This window comes from Nyctereutes procyonoides, unplaced genomic scaffold (genome assembly GCF_905146905.1).
Source record: "Nyctereutes procyonoides isolate TBG_1078 unplaced genomic scaffold, NYPRO_anot_genome, whole genome shotgun sequence".
NCBI lineage: Eukaryota > Metazoa > Chordata > Mammalia > Carnivora > Canidae > Nyctereutes > Nyctereutes procyonoides.
Genome location: NW_026575042.1, coordinates 27,349,043 through 27,370,464, shown reverse-complemented (window position 1 = coordinate 27,370,464; position 21,422 = coordinate 27,349,043). Strand labels below are relative to the sequence as shown.

At 35.7% G+C, this 21,422-nt stretch overlaps 1 protein-coding gene across 13 annotated transcripts in view; it reads right to left on the bottom strand.

The window, feature by feature from the left end:
- The window catches only part of ANKRD28 (ankyrin repeat domain 28), a 195,889-nt gene that overhangs the window by 44,914 nt on the left and 129,553 nt on the right, over nt 1–21,422 (bottom strand). For 8 of the 13 annotated variants that reach the window (XM_055321692.1, XM_055321689.1, XM_055321693.1 and 5 more), the window contains 5 exons: nt 20,170–20,240; nt 14,046–14,246; nt 12,626–12,713; nt 6,295–6,437; nt 3,249–3,461 (listed from right to left, as the gene is read on the bottom strand). In XM_055321692.1, the coding sequence (XP_055177667.1) occupies nt 3,249–3,461; nt 6,295–6,437; nt 12,626–12,713; nt 14,046–14,246; nt 20,170–20,240 (716 nt within the window). The remainder of the gene's footprint in view (nt 1–3,248; nt 3,462–6,294; nt 6,438–12,625; nt 12,714–14,045; nt 14,247–20,169; nt 20,241–21,422) is intronic. The other 5 variants (XM_055321699.1, XM_055321697.1, XM_055321695.1 and 2 more) reach the window with 1 other exon arrangement.

Genomic DNA, 21,422 nt, shown 5'->3' with positions numbered 1-21,422 from the left:
TTTTTTTCCAAACATTTATTTATTTATTTATTTATTTATTTATTTATTTATTTATTTATTTATTTATTTATTTATGAGAGAGAGAGAGAGAGAGAGAGAGAGAGAGGGAGGGAGGGAGGGAGGGAGGGAGGGAGGGAGGGAGAAGCAGGCTCCATGCTGGGAGCCTGACACGGGACTCGATCCCGGGACTCCAGGATCGCGCCCTGGGCCGAAGGCAGGCGCCAAACCGCTGAGCCACCCAGGGATCCCCATCTGTTTTGTTTCTTAAATTCCACATACGAGTGAGATCATATGACAATTCTTTCTCTGATTGACTTATTTGGCTTAGCATAGTACCCTCTAGTTCCATCCATGTTGTTGCAAATGGCAAGATGTCATTTTCTGAAGGCTAATATTGCAGTGTGTGTGTGTGTGTGTATACACACATATATATATTCCAGTAATAGTAGTATTCTACCCGAATAGTAATATTCCAGTGTGTGTATATATATATTGATAGACATCTGGGCTCTTTCCATAATTTGGCTATTATAAACATTGGGGCGCAGGTGCCCCTTCAGACCACTACATTTGTATCTTTGGAGTAAATATCCAGTAGTGCAATTGCTGGGTCAAGAGTAGCTCTATTTTCAACTTTTTGAGGAATCTCCATACTGTTTTCTAGAGTGGTTGCACCAGCTTGCACTCCTACCAAAATTTATTCTTATTCAGGCAAAGTGGGAAAAGATGTGCATTTAAGTGATACAACCAAAGCAGTAGGGCTCATGTTAATAAACGAGATTATAAAAACCAGACCTATATTGCTTTTTCATTCATTTTAACCCTATGTAGTAGTTTGTAAGATAGCCAATTTAAAAACTTATTAATAAATAATTGAATTATTTCAAGCCTAAATTCACATTCTAATTTCTAGTCATCCACAACTTGATCAGGGACAGAAACACCAAAAAGGAGAACGAGGTAGAAGGAAAAGATGAATCAAGGAAAAAGAGATGATTTGATAAAGAGTACATGAGGGTTACAAGTATAATTTTTTATAATAAAAGGCAAGTGTCAAAGCCTTATTAGCTCCTTAATGAAGCAACGATTTTATAGGCATAGATTTGATAAATATTTATATATATAAATTTTCTTTGAATAAAAATCGGGAAGAAATATTCTTCAGTGAATATACATTCTTATTGTTTGAAAACACATGGCTATTAATAATTTTTATATAATTTCAGAGCTGGAAGGTATCTTAGAGGTCATTAACAACATGGAAACTGTGTTCTAAAGGCACTTGGCTATAAGATTATTGGACAATTGCATATAAATGGGATGTCAGACACCCCAGGCAAGATTAAGGCAACTTTTTAGGAAATCTATTTCTAAACCAACATCCTAGTCTTGTAGCCATCAAGTCTACTTAACCACTGGAGTCAGGTATGTATGCACTCACATATGATTCAAATGATCATCATTAAATTATATTAAATATTCATGATTAAATGGCACTGAATAAAAGAAGCCTAATTTTTACCCCTTAAAGACAGCCCTATAGAAACTAAAACATAGGTTACAGTTAATAATATCGGTAAGCCATGATACTTAATATTTAACACACAATGATGATTTAACTACAGTCACTTGATCATAACAGGTCTCATACAGACTAAAAAATTTGGTTGTGATCTTTTGAGAAATGTTAAGATCTAATCTTCATTAAAAATTACTACTAGGCATTTGAGGAAACAAGTAACAAACTTCTTTCCTTCACAAAAGTTTAGATATTGTTCTAGTTCCCAATAATCCAAACAGCTGGAATTCTTCAAATTTAGTATCAATAAATTTTTCATAATTATTTAAAATCTTAAAACTTTAGTAGGTGATTTGACTAAGAACTGGAAGCTTTAAATGCATATTCTTAGAAGAGGCATTTTAAATGTAAGCATATAATAGGAGTTCTTTATGATACCTCAGGTCCTTTCCTTCCTTAGATGTGATATCTATGAATTCTTCCTATAGCTGAGAGATGGTAATTCAGATCAATGACCTAATTATAGATGGACCTGCTGCTACTGCAGCTATCAGATGAGGTCAGTGGCATCACTAAAGGTTTCTCTAAAATTAAGAAATATAAGAAAATGTGAATGACAATGTGAAAGACACTGGCTCATGATACTCAAAAAAAAAGAAGTTGAAATCTTAATTAAAGCTCTGAAAAAAACATTTTAAGTTTAAATGTTCTTACCCTAAACAGTTCAATTTTATTTGTGGTTTTCTTTTCTTCATAACACAAGATATAGACTGGTAAATACTTAAAGAATGAATAAATGAATTAAAACAGAAACAATCAGGGAAGCATCTTGGAAAAACTAAGATGATGATTACACATTGTAAAATAGTGTTGTTCAAAACTGTGGCTGAATGCGTGTGGTTTTGCACAGAATTATATAGTGAAAGTAAATTTATTTTGGCTCCAGAATTTTCACATATTTCTAAAATTTAAATGCTCATTCCTGAAAGTGTTTGTAACCAAAAAATAAAAAAACAACTATTCCTTATACATAACATTTTTTCCTTATACATAACATTGATAATGGTCTTTCAATTTTTATAAAACTGGAAAAAACTTCAAAACAGAAAAGTTCAAAGATTACTGTGAACATCCATATACGTACCACCTGGATTCTACCACTAAGATTTTACTATATGCATATCATCATATATCAATCTCTTCGTCTAACCATCCACCCAATTATTTGATGTTTTTAAAAGTTGCAGATATGACTACATATTATCTCTAAACACTTTAGTATGCTTATCATTAACTATGGCTCAACATCAGTTTGGTTTGTTACCTCCTAAGGGAAAATCTACATGCAACAAAGTGTACAAATCTTAAGTGTGCCATTTCATAAGTTTTGACAAACATTTATATAACACAAAGCCTATCAAAACACAGAATATTACCATCACCCCAGAAAGTTTTCATCAATCCCTCCTCACAGAGGCAACTGTTTTTTCTTTTTTTTCCAACTGTAGAATCTGGAATCCCATATAAATGGAGTTTCAATTGTTCTAGAACCTTATATAAGTGGGACTAGTATTTATTTTCTTGTGTAAGGCTTTTTTAAGATTCACCTGTGTACCTGTGTCAATCAGTAATTTGTTCCTTTTTATTGCTGAATGGTATTTGCTACTGATACTGTTTTAAACAGCAAACTCCTAAATACTACAGTATGGATTCTGATTTTATTTCATACCTTCATATTGACATCAGCCCCATTGCCTACTAGAAGCTCTAAACACAATGCTCCATGTGTTGATGCAGCAGCAAAGTGTAAAGGAGTAAATCCTTTTTCATTCTTTTGATTTACATTAGCACCACAGTCTATAAGTTCATTCACTACAACATCTTGTCCATTGTAGCAGGCTACATGAAGAGGTGTATTTCCATAGGCATTTGGTTCATTCATCTATTAGAAGAAAAAAATCTCAATGTTAAAATAGTCTTGCTACAAAAATGAGACCCATTTTAGCGATGTTGTGATTGCAATCAAGTTATTAAAATGAGAAAGACTAAATACACAGATAAAGTTTGTAATTCTGAAGTCCTTTTAAAATAATGAACATTAATAACAGCATTTTAGTGTCAAGTAGATTTTGTACATTCAAGAAATATAATTTACACATGCAATGTTCTACTTCATGACAAAACTGAATGATCCCAAGAGAGAAATTTTAGGAAAATGAAAACAAAGTAACGTATTTTAAAAGTCTTCAAAGTAAGGTACAGTTATAAGAATTAACTCTAAGAATCATGACAAATGAACACAAACTGAAAATTCCGAGGTATACTGAATAACATGCTTATTTTCAGCCTTTACGTTTACATTGAGAAGAGATTAAAGTTGGTAACAAAGATCAGGTTTTAAAAAAAAAATAAGTGACATCTTTTTCTATTTCATTTTTTCAAGAAAGTCGGGCTATAGATATTTTCCAGCCTTACTTGTTAACATTTTACCAGAATGAATGTGCTTAAATGAATATGCTCAATACTGCGAAGTAATCCTGGAGGAATTTTCTTTCTCATTGTTTCTCACAAAATAAAATTTACACAAAACTTTTGTGTAAAGGATTTGACCTTTGCCCAATGCGCTGTCTGGTTCTCACCCTTGTCTTCTGGGAGGTAATCTATGGCATACTTGATAGGAGTGTCCTTGTTTAAGGTGGGAGCTAGCTACACCGGATCTTAGAGTAGGACTGGCCACAGACAACAGTCTGGGGGTAGGATGTGACCATACTGCATAAACCAAAGATGTGATTTAGGGTGCGGGCTTTGGAGCCCTCAGTTATCATAGTGCACTTGGAAACTGAAATCAACCGTGTGGGCAAGTGATCAATCAATCACACCTTTCTCAAGAGCTCCAATAAAAACTCTGAAACAAAGCTCAAATGAGCTTTCCTGGTTGGCATTACTATGTGCATACTGTCACACACTGATGCTGGAAGATTAAGAAGTCCTAACTCTATTGGGGAGAGAACAATAAATGCTCTCTGTTTAGAATACTCCTGGACTGTGCCCTACGTGTTTTTCCCTTTGGCTGATCTTAAATTGTACATTTTTTGTATAATAAATCATGAGTATAATATCTGTCAGTGAGCTATTTTTAAAAGTAGGCTCCATGTCCAGCATGGGGCCAATTAAGAGCTTGAACTCACAACGCTGAGATCAAGACCTGAGCCAAAATCAAGAGTCAGACACTTAACTGACTGAACCACCGAGGGCCCTTCAGTGAGGTTTTTGAATCCTTCTAGTGATTTATCAAACCTGAAGGTGGTTTTGGGGCATGCCTCAACCTTGTAGTTGATCAGAAGTAAGGGTGGTCTTGTTTGGAGACTGTGCCCTCTAACTCTGAAGCTGGCCCCAACTTATCACAACTCTATTTAACATTTTCTTTTCTGACATCCCTGGTAACAGAAATTCAAGAAAGTGAAAAAATTACACTTAACTTTACTCAAAGTACCTAGATTTCATCATCAATAGCTAGGAGACATAGATTCTCCCTCAAAGTCTCCAAAACTTTGAGAAATCAAATTTAAGTCACTCACATTATGGTAATTCGTTATGGAAGCCTTGGGAAACTAGTAAATCATGCAATTGGAGGCCACCATGTCACTAAACAGCTCTAAGTCTGACCATGTATTCCAAAGAACGCCGTGTCACCAGTTTACAATGTTATTTTACTGTTAATAAACAAATTTTAAAAACTGCACCAGAATGTGAAACAGTAGTCATAAACAAGGATGCCTCATTCATCTAGATGAGGGGTACTGTAAAGCATTATGCTAACTCTGGTGAACAGCTAGAGAAAATGCTGAGAAATAAAACATCTGTTTGTACTCTACAAGACCCTACCTAACAACATGTCTTGATTTTTTGCAGTATCTCATAATACTGACATTTTCAGTAACTACTTGTTTGCTTTAGGCAAAGTGCTTCATATAATCCTTAAATTAAGAGTCTTATATTCAGCTCTCCAATTCTGCCTTACATTCCTTATTCAACCAGAGTACTACCTACCTTCTTCTTGTTTGTTTTGCAGCTGATCTAAAGCCCTCCCTCTAGCAGAGCCTAAAACTCTTCTCTTTCTAATTTGCTCTTTTTAATCTGTTTTGAAGAACCAGATGAGTTGGTCAGAACTGTACCTAAAATAAGAGTAAATATACTAAGAAGGGTATAAAAGCACAAGTGCTTAAAGGATGGCCTGTAAAAGTGACAGGTATTCTTAGCTATCTCAATTCAGGAATCAAAAAGTCAGAACCCTCCTAACCAAACAAATTTATATAGTAAGGAACACTTAGAGTTGATTGGCAAGAAGCCTCTGGTTTTCCTGCCAAGCTCTTGCCAATATCCTGTAATGTGCACTGCTAGAGTTATTTAAAGGGAGTATTAAACTGAGCAAATAGGACTACTAGTAACTTAGCCACTTAGGAAAATAACCCAACTGTCTGATCTGCTGGTTTCCACAGCTAAAATGGAGCTACAGGGCTTGGATTGTGATGAAGAAGACAGATTTGTATTATTCATTTACCTTCTGAAATGTCCTTTACCGTTTAATATACTTTGACCAATTACATGATCAGATATTAGTGCACTATATATTATATAAAGAACTACAAATATCTAAAAGACAAAAATATTATTGTATAAAATTATCTGTAAAATTTGAAATAACTTCTGCCAAAAATGAAATCACAAATGTATAAAATGCCCCCTTCATTTATACTGCTCATCTATAAACCTACATCAACTCCAAGATCCAGAAGGTACTTGACTACGCTGATCATCCCACTAGAGGCTGCCGCATGAAGAGGTGTATAAGACTTCTTATCCTTGCATGTCACTTCAGCTCCATGTGCCACAAGCAATTTCACTACTTCAATGTGACCTGAAAATGTATTTATGAGAAAAAAAATGAGCATAGGAAAATATGAAATATAATCCTGAATAGCTTTTTTAAAAGGTAAAAATGCAAATTAAATAATGCAGAGATCACCAATAAATCAAGTTATAACCAGAGAAAGGGTGGAAGAAAAAGAACAGAACTCAGATAATTTTGATAAATGTTGATAGAGGTAACTAACTGAAAATAATATATTTGATTATTTTATCCAGTGACCACCTTTTGTCTAGATAATCCTCCTTTTGTCTAGATCTTGTTTTCAAGGTTGTTTAAATACGTTCTCAAGTTTCTTTTTTTTTTTTTAATTTTTTTTATTTATTTATGATAGTCACACACACAGAGAGAGAGGCAGAGACACAGGCAGAGGGAGAAGCAGGCTCCATGCACCGGGAGCCCGACGTGGGATTCGATCCTGGGTCTCCAGGATCGCGCCCTGGGCCAAAGGCAGGCGCCAAACCGCTGCGCCACCCAGGGATCCCAAGTTCTGAAGTTTCTTATGCCTAATGTTACACATTAGTTTATGTTTCTCTTTAACATTCCTTGGTGGAATCTTCTAATTGAAAATCTGGGAGTGGCTTGGGGATGTTTCTTAAAAATGTTAGGTCTTTAGTAAATGTAGTTAAAAACTTATTTTCCTCTATTATAATTTCTACAATGTCCTTAACCAACTTAGTTTGCTACCCATTTTTATTGGGATACGGTTATATATGCTGTGGTTAATCAATTCCTCAATCTCAGTGGCTTAACTAGAGTTTTCTTCTTATCAACACTAAAATAGCTTGGCAAGAGGGGTCTGTTCAGTCACTCAAGGACGCAGGCTCATACAACTGACACCATCTTGAACATGGCCAGTCACTGTGCCAAAAGGAGGAATAGACTGTAGAATCTCAAATCAGCAATTAAGTGCTCTGGCCTAGAGGTGATGTTGCTTTCAATTCACTAGTCAAAAATAGTACCAGGCCCTACCATACAAACAGGCCAGGAAAGGAAACATGTATGCCAAGGTGGGAGAACCACTATTCTCCTTTTATATTTTTTGGTCTTTGTAAGATTAGAAGATTAGATTATACAGTGCTCTCTCCTTCTTCCACAATTCTTCCCACCTCTGTGCCTTTGTTCATGGGATTCCTTCATTGCATGAAATGTTTTGCTTGAATATCTCTTTCCAAGCACTGCTACTAATCCTTCAAGGCCTACATTAGTTCCCATCTTCCCCAATAAACCCAGTCATCTCTCTTTTCTAGAAACCATCTAAGCCAAAAGCACCACATATTTGTAAAATACTAATAAGTATATAATACCTTCTGATGGGTTTTTAAACTTGGAATCATTATTTAATGCCCCTAATTACTTTTATGTAGTAACTTCCCAAATATATTATCTTCAAAGGCAAATATTGTATGCTCTTATGTTCCACAGGGCTGAGAACAGTGTTGTATACAAAAGAAGTACCCAATAAATAAATTACGTTGTTACATTAAATAAATTGCTCATGACATCATTTTTTAATATCCCTTCACAGGGAACAAGTATATAAAATTAATAACTGGGTGCCTGGGTGACTCAGTTGGTTAAGTGTCTGCCTTCAGCTCAGGTCATGATCCCAGAGTCCTGGTATTGAGTTCCACATCAGACCCCCCCGGCTTGGCAGAGAGTCGGCTTTTTCCTGTACCCCTCGCCCCTGCTCATGCTCTCTGTCACTCTTCTCCCTCTCGCAAATTTAAAAAAAAAAAAAATATTTAAAGAAAAAGACAGTAACTATAAAAATGAGGCTTTCAAACATAGGACTCACTCCTTGACAAAATTAAGGCAGGATACAAAATGCTCAATCAAGCAGATTTCGTCGTTTATATGTAAATTACCAATTAAAACGGATACTTTCAGTTATTTTTTCCCCCAATCTCATTAAGAAATATCTACTATATTTTTAGGAAAAAATCAAAGGAATATCTATCAAATACTAGGTGCCCAGGCAAGCATAATTATCAGATAAGATTATTAACTGGTATAAAAGATCACTCACTATACATTACTGATTATGACTCTATAAAGGATAACTACTTGCATTTATTGTAATACAGTCAAAATTAGTACCCTAGAGGCTCACACATAAATACAGCTTTTCAACTGGGCAATGTGTATTATTCACTAATATGCCAAAAGAAACAAAGCTTTCTTGATGTTTAAGACTAGAAGGACAGGGATCCGTGGGTGGCTCAGCAGTTGAGTGTCTGCCTTTGGTTCAGAGCGTGATCCTGGAGTCCCAGGATCGAGTCCCATGTCAGGCTCCCTACATGGAGCCTGCTTCTCTCTCTGCCTATGTCTCTGCTTTTTTCTCTTTCTCATGAATAAATAAATAAAATCTTTAAAAAAAAAAAAAAGACTAGAAGGCTCATAATACAAATATACTGGAAAACTGTTCAAAACCAATACATCATTCTAAGTAAATGACAGAGATCATATTGTGTGTATAAACTAGTAGATTCTAGGAAGTACGAATTTTTCCTAATACCAATAAAACTTGTTTCTTTAAAGATTTTATTTATTTATTTGAGAGAGAGCAAGAGAGAACAGAGAAGGAGGGCGACGCAGAGAGAGAAGAAGACTGCTGACCAGGGAGCCCAACACGGGGCTGGATCCCAGAATCCTGGTATCATGACCTGAGCCAAAGGCAGAAACTTCACCGACTAAGCCACCCAGGTGCCCCCAAACCAATAAAACTTTATTTGGAAAGCAGCTATGCGTAGGCAAATTCACAATCTTAAAATTGACAAATATTTATTTAGTCACATTTCACAAATATGGATAAATTCCTTTATTGGACTACTGAAAATGAAAAAAGGTACTTCTCCACAGCCAGTTTGGGGTGACTTATTTAAAAGAAAAAAGGGAAGAGAGTTCTAGAATGAAATAAATGATATTGTTCTAAGTAGGTGGACCCTTGGCAGAACAAGTATATGTCTTTCTTGTCAATTTATAGACTGATGCTACCAAAAGGACTAGATTTCATTTAACTCATGTAGGTGTAGTTTTAGAAAATGGCATCCATTAGATGTGCGTGGTATATGTAATTTTACTTGGAAAATTCCCTACATTTTTTCCTCATGAACGCGTAAAAAAAGTAAAGTGAGCTATGTTCACAATTTGTAAGCTTTTACAAAAAGGAAAGGAGAGAAAAAAATACCATTTCACATTTATTCAAAATTATGCTCTACTTTTTTTTTTTAAATTTATTTTATGATAGTCACAGAGAGAGAGAGAGAGAGAAAGAGAGGCAAAGACATAGGCAGAGGGAGAAGCAGGCTCCATGCACCGGGAGCCCGACGTGGGATTCGATCCGGGGTGTCCAGAATCGCGCCCTGGGCCAAAGGCAGGCGCCAAACCACTGCGCCACCCAGGGATCCCTATGCTCTACTTTAAAAAGAAATAACATGAGTTGCTAATCAAGGTAATATTTATTCAGCAACTTCTATGTCAATGGTAAGATGATTTTGAGGTAGAAGTTGGATGAATATTGCTGAAAGTACTGAAACCAACAAAAAAGATAAATGTGTAAAAGGGATCTTAATAGAGGTTCATGGTCAGAGCAAACATGGGGTAGGGAGGAGGAAATGACCAACTCTTTGGGGATAGAGGTATTGCTGTGAAACACTAACAGATAATTCAGTAACAGCATAAGGATAAATGGTAACGCCTACCAGAAAAGTAAGGGGAACTTCAACCAAGGGATAGGAGACAAGGGCAAATAAGGAAGTTTGTGAGAAATAAAGTATAAGACTACATGAAATTTTACTATCTCTTACACTAATATTGACAGATTTTCTCAGTACAACCTAGAGGGGATAATGACTGGACTTCTGACTAGTCTATTAGACCAGTCAATTGCTCCCTACTTTAACATGTTTAGCTCTGTTTAATCCTGAATGCCTGTGGAACAGTTTTAGAAGCTATGTGTCAATAGTCTTCTTTTTCCATGCTGAATGAGACAGGGAAAGAATCATAAATCCTCAGTGTCTATGTTCAGAATTTAATTAAGGTGCAAGAAACACAAAATATCTTTTTTAATCCACAACTGGCCTGAAAAGCAACACTGTGCATCAAGAAAAACAAAACCATTGGAGGAGGCCTCCTGATATAACACACACACAGCTATTCTGGGAGTCCAATTAGAGGCAACCCACAAAATCCTCTGGCCTTCAACTTCATGAAAACAGCTGCTTACTTAAATCTTAATTCTTTGGAGGTAAAAGACCTGATGCATTCTGGTTTGTGTTTAAACCATTTAATGTTAGATGTACAGTTTAAAATTATGCAGACTAGCTGCTCCTAAAGTGTTTGGAAGTATAAGCTACACTAGAATATTCAGAAAAGTCCCCAAGACTTAAACTATGAAAAATGTACAGACTGAGAGGAGGGGACTTGAGAATGCTACAGGAGACTTGCTTCTGGATGTTTTACCTCCAAGTAACAGAAGAAAATTGCCTATGATTTAACTAGAGGCACAAATCTTTGGTGTGAGAACACCAGAAGCTCAAAATGCTCAGCTTTTGGGTTTCAAAACAGGATATCTGAATAGGATATTAACTTTCAGGAATTTTCATTTTTATATTCCTTTACACTCATGCTAAAGGTCAGACCTGTAATTCAATATGGATTCTAATGCTTTTGGTTTTTCTATTACAGGCAAAAAAATTTCCTGGACCTTGGAGTTATCTACGTAACTGGTTTGAGTTCATTTATTTTCTTCCACTATCATATTTTATAATTTTATAGTTTTAAAAATTAATAATTTTCCATCATATCTTCCTTTAATCTTTTATTTTTATGTGAGAGACAGGAAAAGATAAAACCAAGAGCAGGGAGTACTCAGGAGAAGTTATGCCTATAAGAAGGCTAGCTAGATGTCTTTCTAATCAGGTAGTATGATTGGTAAATCAGGGAATGACTGCAGTATTATCAACAGAGATTGGTCCATATGTGATTTTTCTTAAGCCAGAGGAGCCAAAATAGCAGAAGCAGAATTATAATCTTTAGCAAGGAAGAGAAAAACTCTGAGGCTCCATGGCTTTAAAGGGAGGAGTTGTTCTTTCAGTTTTATTTGAAAAACTTGAAAATGAATGTCTGTATCCAGGTCTTGCTCCCAAAGGTACAACTCTGGCTTTGTAGGAATTGCAAGGTTCATGGCAGGCTGCACTTCCTCCATACTTAGAGATTTATTTCTACATGCATGGTTTTAGCATCCACAAGCCAATATTCTACTCTGCTCTTTGTGTGCTCTTAAAAATATCTTGAGGTATGTTCAAGATCTGCCTGCTCTCTGGCTTTCCAAGTTACCTCAAGAACCAATTAATGTTTTTGTTAGTGGTCTGGTCACAAAGTTGCATGGTTTTGGATGGACTAAAACCTTGGGGTGGAATACCCCAAGACTGTTTTAGTTTTAGAGTGCAATTTTACAAATCTTAAGATTTTTCAAGAATGTATGTATCATATTACAGCAGAGAAACCTATACTCTAAGCCTTAATTTCTTTCTGTGAAATTACTGTTGAAGAAATCAAGCACAATGATGCCTATTCAACTCAACCCAGTGGTGGCCCAAAATAACAGGCTTTCTAAAGCACCTTCGTAACTTCAACCTTAATATTCCCATAAAATCAAGGATGGAGGGACACCTGGGTGGCTCAGCGGTTTAGCATCTGCCTTCGGCTGAGGTCGGATCCCACAATCCCGGGATCAAGTCCCACATCGGGCTCCCTGCATGGAGACTGCTTCTCCCTCTGCCTGTGTCTCTGCCTCTCTCTCTGTGTCTCTCATGAATAAATAAATAAAATCTTAAAAAACAAAACAAAACAAAACAAAAAAACAAGGATGGATAAAAGAACGGGCTTTTAGTAAACAACTTAAATTATGTTTCCCAGACTTGTGTCTAGGGTGTCTCTCCCTTTAAAGATAAACAGAATTATTTTCAAATAGCCTTTAGAAGCAGACCCAACACACTCCTGGTTCTGGAAAACCTCTCCCATTACCAGGCTGGTTCCACTTAGGCAGCAAATTTAGACATGGTGTAACTTCCCACTATCCTAAAAAACAGATGTTATACCATATGCAAGAACTAAAATGTACTAATTTTCCTGAATATTATCGGGTCAGAAAATTAAATTTAAAACATACATACCCATATATGCTGCCCAGTGAATAGCCCGTCTATCTTTCTTGTCAAAAGCATTAATATTGGCACCTCTAGACAAGAGTAGTTTGACCATCTGTAATAAAAATAAACAGCTTCATCAAAATTTAGAAGTAGAACTATTCATGTATATCTTTTATGATGACAACTCATCTCAGTCTTTCTGGAACTGAATTTCTGCATTTGTAGAAAAGAAGGAGCTAGATTAAACCTTGAAGACCCTTTAACATAATTTAATAAATAATAGGAAAAATAATGAAAAAAAAAAGATTCACAATGCGTGCTTTTGAAGTCAGGTATCAGTTATCTTTTAAAGATGCTACTTTGTGTCCTTTTTTATGAACAATGAAGTTCAAATCTGGAAAGTCTAAAGATATTTATTTTTTCTTTTAATAGCCTAAGGTGTCTTTAAAATGCAAAGTGCATTCTTATCCCAGAAATGTCTTAAATTTAATTCAAACACAAATGTACTATCTATAATATGGTTAGATCTGAAGGTCACTACACAGTCTGCTTACCTCATAATACATCAAGAACAGTATTTCTATTTCGTTCTAATCATATTTACAATAGCTTCCCCATAGGAAAGGGCATTCTATGTTTCAGAAAAGGAACACATCTGTGACCTTAATTGTAGTGAAGGCAAGGATTCTTTATGTTGCAAAAAAACCCAGAGAAACAGTAAAAACACTGCAGCCACTAGCTCTCAACCATGCAATCCTGGGAATGTCTCTTTATCTCTGAGTTTCTGTGTCTGCAACAAAAATGAAGGAATGGACATGCTGTCCTTAAAAATTCTTATAACTCTGTGTTTTCTTCTTTCCTAAGCCTTCTATGTACACATTAACCCAACTCTTTGCTGTGAAACCACCTAACATTAGGTAATGCTTGTTGTATAATTAAATATTAATTTTCTTACATTTTTTTCTTTTGATGGTCTGTTACCAAAGAATTTTTGACTAAATGTTGATAATAAACTATAAGAAATCTTTTCTAAACTCTGCTTTCCTTTGTTACTATCTTTCTGGGAGCACTATGAAACTGCTCTATCTTTCTGGATTATTTTTTCTACAACAACAGAACATACTTCTCATGTTGTGTATAGTTGGCAGTGTTCTTTGTCTTTCCAGGTTGATGATGAAATTCAAGTGCATAGGCTATATCTGATAAGTAACCTTTTAAATTTGAGAAATTTATATCATGAATTTTATCATGAAAAGAAATGTGAGGGTTTGCTAACGGCAAAATCAGGCAAAAATAAACAAGATGGGTTTTTTTTGTTTGTTTTGTTTTGTTTTGCTATTACCACGGACTGAATGGCTAAAAAGGGTTAAATTCATTAATGATTGGGGTGGGGAGTGGCAGGATGAAGGGAGAGAGAATCATTGTCTTATTGGACACCACCTACCTCACCATGTCCACTAAAAGCTGCATGATGTAATGCAGTCCTCCCCGCTCTATCAGACACGTTTACATTACTTAGGAGAGGTACCAAAGCTTCAGCACACTTTACAGCTTTATTAGCAGCAGCTATGTGTAAAGGGGTTTGCCAATTTTTGTCTCGAGCGTTAACATCTGCAGAATGCTTCAAAAGTACCTGCACTGCTTCCTGAAAGATATGAAGATAAAAGTTACAAAAGACGAATGAGTTAACAGTTTTAGAAACTGTGTATATATTAAAAAACTAACATTCTCTGAGGAAATAAGTCTGGTAGAACTTGCTATAATCAAGTGGGAATTTACTCAAGAAAACAAAATATTTTGAACTAAAGGCAGTACTACTCAGAGCCAGTATAAGATATATTGAGACAAAATATTCCCTTTTTCTGTTCTCCAATTAAAGGCATAAGAATATCAAAATGTCCAAGAAATAGTGACAAATATTCTTTAAAAACATTCTTTAAAGGGGCATCTGGGTGGGTCAGTCGGTTAAGCATCCCACTCTTGATTTTGACTCAAGTCATGATTTCAGGGTTGTGAGATCCAGATGAGTCTTGAGTCAGGCTCTGAGCTCACAGGGAGCTGAGGACTCTCTCTCTCTACTCCCACCCCACTCCACCACGCTCTCTTTAAACACACATACACACAAACACACACACACACAGAGAAAACATTACTCTCTTGTTTTTCTAGATAACATTAATTTATACTTTCAATAGTTTTAAGGAATAGCTTAAGTACTTTGCAATTAAATATATAAAAATTTAAAACATACTATTTCCCAAATTAGTATCCATTTTATTTTACAAATGGAAAAGTCATTAGCATCTAATTTATTAGAGAGAGAGAAAGACAGAGAAATAGATACTATCATGTGAACTGGTGAGAAAGTTGGTATTAACAAGGCAATTTAAAAGCCTAGTATCCAAAGGGATTTGTTTTCCTGTAAGCACAAGGAAATCTTCACAACACACCTATGAACTGGACTCATGGCTAGATAGACACTAAGAAATCCAGTATGCTATCTACATTAAGCAATATAATCAAAACTAAACCTGGCAAAAAAAATTTCTCCTTGCAGTGATAATCCTATCTTTGGCAGAGAAATGAACTAAAGCCTAGTAATAATACTGACCTTTGGTTTTCTTTCCTTTTTTATTTAAAAAAATATTTTTATTTATTTATTTTAAGAGACAGAGAGAGCATGTGCAGGGGGAAGGGCAAAGGGAGATGGAGAGAGAATCCTCTGGTAGACTCCCAGCTGAGCCTGGAGACCAATGTGGGGCTCCTCCCAGGACCCTGAGATCAAGACCTGAGCCAAAACCAAGAGTTGGGACTCTCAACCACCCAGGTGCCCCAGTGACCCTTGGTTTTCTTTAAAAAAGAAAAAGAAAAAAAAAAAAGCAGCACATGAAAAGTGTTCAAAGCAGGGACGCCTGGATGACTCAGCGGTTGAGCGCCTGCCTTCGGCTCAGAATGTGATCCTGGAGTACCAGGATCTAGTCCCACATTAAGCTCCCTGCATGGAGCCCGCTTCTCCCTCTGCCTATGTCTCTGCCTCTCTCTCTCTCTCTCTCATGAATAAATAAAATCTTTTTTTTTAAAAAGAAAAGTGTTCAAAGCAAGAAGCAACTATCAATATGTAAAGTAGCAAGGAAGATTAAACAAAATACTATTATTTGTGATTCACACATAATTTTTTAAGCAGTTCGAATAAAAATGATCATAACTGAAATATGGGAAGTAGCGTAAGTATTTAACAGGACTGACAAAATATTGGAGAGATGCCCAGTAATCTACCAATCTGCTAAGGAAGTCAGGCACCAAAGAAAGATAAATATATGGAGGCTTACTCTAGACCCCACAATTCCACTCTACTTATCTGCCCAGGAGAAATTTAAAAAAGACCCACCCATCCAAGAATGTCCACAGTCAACTAGAAGTGCAAGCTACTGTATATCTACACAATGAAATATTCCTCAGCAATGAAAGGAATGAACAATTAGGTGCACACAGTATGGAGGAATCTCAAAAGTACTGAGTTGAAAAAAAGAATTCAAGACACAAGAGTACACACTGTACGATTCCATTAAGCAAAAATTATTCTACAGTGGAAGAAATCAGAATGGTGGTTGCCTCTGGGGAAAAGGAAGACTGACTGGAAAGGGACAGGACGTAACTTGTTGGAATGATGCAAATCTTCCATATCTTGATTGGGAAAAAAGTTACATGAGTGGATAGATGTTTTAAAACTTAAGACTACACACAACATTTTTGCATTTACTGTAAATTATACTTCAATTAAAAAAAGGAATATGGAGAAAAGAATACAGAGAGAAAGTGGCACAAACACACCATCAGCCTTCTTCAACTCAAGAAGTATATTTGTGACTTGGGAGACAAAACTAACATTACACTGGGAAATGTTAGCCGGTATGTTGATAGACGAACTAGAAAATAATTAAAAACAAAATGAAGAATTTATAATTGGATAAATTAGGCAGACATTGCATACTATAGATGCTAGGCCAGCCATATTCATTCCCATTCTGGAATTCACAATGCAGACATTAAATCTTATGAGAAATCTGGAGAATACTTATGTTCCATTAGTAAGAAAAAGAAAAATCAAAACTATTCTTTTGTTTCACTGAAAAGCAAAAATAATTCCAGTTAACGGTAGGTAAGGGAAGGTAAGATGGCACCTAAGAAAGGCTATACACACAGTTATTAAGACCCTAGAATTAACAAAGACCAAAGTGAGAACCATGGGTTCACTGCTATGGACCAAACTGTGTTCTCCTGCCATTTTTATCTTGAAGCCTAACCTCCCAGCATACCTGTATTTGGAGATACAGAGTCTTTAGAAGGTAATTTAAGTTAAATGAGATGTAAGGGAAGCAACCTAATCTGTTAAGACTGGTAGCTTTTAAAGAAGAGGAAGAGAAAGACACTGCTTTCTCTTTACCACGTGAAAACACAGAAGTAGCAGTTGGCAAGCCCAGAAGAGAGAGCCCTCATCAGAAATGGATGCTGCCAGGACTTGATCTAGGTCTTCTAGCCTCCAGACTATGAGAAAATAAATTTCTGTTCTTTAAGCCAGCCAGTCTATATTATTTTGTTATGGCAACCCAAGCTGACTAATATGTCCATCAGTTACTACTCACAACAGTATGTCAGATCACAATAGCAGTGATATTTGAAAATTCAAAAAAAATCTCTACAGATAAACCAAATCAAACAGGTAAATTAATCAATTTTCTTTCTTTTCTCTCTCTCTCTCTCTCTGACAGAAAGCATGAGAGAGTGGGGGAGTAGAGGGGTGGAGAGGAAAATAGAATCTTAGGCAGCCTCCACATCCAATGCAGAGCCTGACCCATGGCTCTACCTCACTACCCTGAGATCATGACCTGAGCCAAAAGCAAGAGTCAGACACCTAACAGACTGAGCTATCCCAGGTGTTCCTAAACAGGCAAATTTCTGGAAATTACAAATCAATGAGCCTGATATCATAACACCTAATAAAATCCTAGATCATATTACTAGCACATTATACGCATTGAAGAATGACATAGGGATAATAAAGGGTACACACAGTTTTACTAATAGTAAATAATCACCATAGTAACTGCAATCCCAATTTTTCCATTATTTCCAATAAGAAATGCTGCAGGTGTGCCCTGACTTTGAAAAAACAGCTAATATCCTATGACACTGATTTTAGTAAGATTATGAAACACTCAGGGTCAATCTGGAAAAGTATATAGCACTAGCTGTGGCTCTGCCTTTTTAGTAATTCTTACAACTGATTTGAAGTCAGGCACAGGAAAAAGAAGGGCTAACACATTTGCAAATAAACTTAATACTTGGAAGGGCTGTTAATATCTCATGTAATAATATAAAGCTCAGTGTCTTGACAGAACTGAAATGTAATTCCTAAAGTTGAGTTAACAAAGTAAATGTAGATGTGCCATGTAATATGGCTTCTTTAAAAAACAAGGAAAGAAAACCAAAACACACACACACACATATACACACAAAGCCCTAATACTCAGAAATCAATTCATTCAGAAGAATACTCGGCATTTACAGAGAGCTGAATTGTCCACTCCACTAGAAGAATGGAATTCACAAATCACTGGTAGAGATGAAACAAGTAGGCCAGCTGATACGATGAGGTGTGTGGAAGCCATGTCACAGAGTGAGAGTGAAGGAGCTTAAGACACGTAACTGGAAGCAGCCTTTCTCAATCTAGGTATAGTAAGGGGAATTAGCCCTAAGGCATCCTCTGTGTGAATTAATTTCTCCACAATGCTCTACAATGGTGTAGAGCCTTAGAGGATTGAGAGAATGAACAGTCACTATGATCACCCTGTATAAGGTTTGATTCTCTCATGGTATCTCAAAAGCATAAACCAAAGCTGCCTAAAATTTTGTCTTTTCCATTCCTCTCTGTGACTATATTTTTTTATTACATGAAATGAAGTACAACTTTCTTTTGCTCTCAGGATGTAATAGGAAAAATTAAAAAAACATCATAAAACTGATAATCTTGAGTATGTTTCCTGCAAAAGAGTACTACATAGCCCAGTAATTTTTAGGTGGAAAGCAGATTTAAGAAACTTATTAAGATCATGGCTTTCTAACCTATAGCTTGCCCTCAAATTCAGGCTATGTACACAGTTTTAAAAATTTCAGCTGTCAAGTCTTTGGGAGGAACCTGAAATCTTGCTCTAACATTAACTATTTTCTTTAAGAATTTTTGGTCTGTTTTGCAATCTTTACAAATATGCAAAGTGTTCCTTCTTAGGACTTAATTTGGGGGGGGGGGGAAGGACTTAATTTGGCAAAATTCCACCAGTCTTAAAAATTATAATCCCAGGAGTTATACTAAAAAGTGGATAGGTCTAACTAATTTGTTAATAGGTTCCAAAGATACTAATGTTTATCTTCCTTAATTGCCCTTGTTTACGGAAATTCTTTACAAGGGGGCTAATCACAAACTTAATATTACCATGGAATTTCAAACTATTTAGGTTAACATCTTAGTTTTCATAATAATCCCCAGATCTGCCTCAAATCACATAGCCAGTTACTCCAGATCCAAGCTCCACATTTCAATAGCTATAGCACCACAAACTCAGATCCAAGGTAGGAAGTGTGCTCCAGTGTACCACCCACTGTTTCCTCTCTTCTAGCTAGGATGCTACAGCTAACACTGCCTCTGTTACATCACAGGGTTTGAAATCCTTCCCAGCCACTCTGCCCCTACATCTCTTCGCTTGTTCTGGGTTTGAGATGTAGTTCATAATGAGGAATACAAAGAAGAATGAATAGAAGAGTTCTTTGGGCACAATGCTTTTTAAAAATGTACTTAATATATTTTACAAAAAGAGTAAGATGACAGAAAAAAAAAGGTCTAGGTTTTGATTCCATCTCTACTACTCAAAAATTGAGTGGTTTCTGGCAAATCATTAACTACAAATCCCTCAAAGTATCTATCCTGCAAGGATCTCATGAGGCCTGGAAGATATGACAAACATAAAAATGAATGTTCTCCAAAAAATGTCAGTTATCTTGAAGAACAAATAGTATACAGGGTTAGAAATAAGAAATTGTTCTTCCCCATAAAACACCTAACATTTTTAAGTTGTATATTTAGAACTGGCAAAATGTGAGATCACATCAGGTTTTTGTAGCTAATTTCAGTGTTTACCTAAACAGTATTTCAATGAATTGTTACATACTGCTGACATTGTTTCTTGATCATGGTCAGCAGAACCTTTTGCAGCATGTCCAGGAGAGAAAAGACTGAGGAGGATTTTATAAGACAAAATAGTCTGTCTTGTAGGACATAGACAAGGAAAGTTTTCTATTCTCTGCACTTCAGACTCTCCAAGAGACCTTACTCAGTCACGAAAGAGAAATGGGAACACTTAACTTGGTTTGTACAAATTTTAAAGTAAAATAACCAGTCTAGGTACTTTCATTTGCTTTTTCCTTCTTTTGCAAACAGAATTTGAATATGGGCTCATAGGCAAACCTACTTAATGTTTTCATATACAGTATATTTACTAAGAGAAATTTCATACCTCACTACAAGATGCAACTGCTCTGTGTAAAGGTGTCAACCATTTGCTGTCTTTGGCATTAACTCTAGCTCCTGCAACAAGAAGAAAAAAATAAATTGAAATAATTTGCATAAAATATTTTAAATAAATCTCCTGAAATATTAATTATATAAAGTCCAAATTGGATAAGTAACAACTGAAAAAGTAGTACTTTATTTTTTATACTTCCTGCTAATAAATTACCATTAAATTACAAACCAAAACTATCCAATAAGGTATAATTAGCTTTTTATTAAAAACATTATTTTATATATAGATTAGAAAAGCACCTTTATACAGAGCATAGAGTAAAAATAAGACCCCTTTTAAGAATGTGTCTTAAAAAACAAATACTTAAATAAGAATAATCCTATGTAAAATGCACACCATTACAAAGTCTTCATTACTTTTCTTTACTAATGAATGTATCATGTTATAAAGCAACAGAATATAAAAATATTTCTCCAATGAGGATTTAAAATGCATTAGTACTATGAAGTTATTGTGTAAAACAGATAGTGGCTATAGACTTAGGAAAAAAATTGAGAAAAAAAGAAATGAACAAACCACATGTCTTTCTGGGTTATATCTAAAGGTTTAAAGAATTTGGGCAGCCCGGTGGCTCAGTGGTTTAGCGCCGCCTTCAGCCCAGGGTATGGTCCTGGAGACCAGGGATCGAGTTCCATGTTGGGCACCCTGCATGGAGCCTGCTTCTCCCTCTGCCTGTGTCTCTGCCTCTCTCTCTCTCTCTCTCTCTCTGTCTCATGAATAAATAAATACAATCTTTTAAAAAAATAAAGGTTTAAAGAATTTAAAAACACACCCAACTGTATACAGTTATTTAAAAATCACTTGAGTCAATGGACAAGAATTGTCCTTAATAGAATATAAATACATTTAGTAAGACCAAAAAAGTATACTATGTAATTGGGGTGTGTGTGTGTGTCTACTGCCTACATAAAATCCACTGATTTGGTACCTAAATTCCCAAGAGAAGCAGCAACCAAATTGTAGGATTAGTATATATTGAAGTAGAGAGAAACAGTCACAGCTTTTAAAAGTATAGAGAAACAGGCAACAGGTTCTACACTATAAGCAACTCTAGATTTATATCTAGGATTATAACTAGCTAGTAAAAAGGGGCTTTAGATAGCTAGTCTAACCTTATTTTCTAGATGATGAAACACAGGTACAGAGAATAGCTTAACTTCTAAGTCCAGTATAGTAGAACCAAG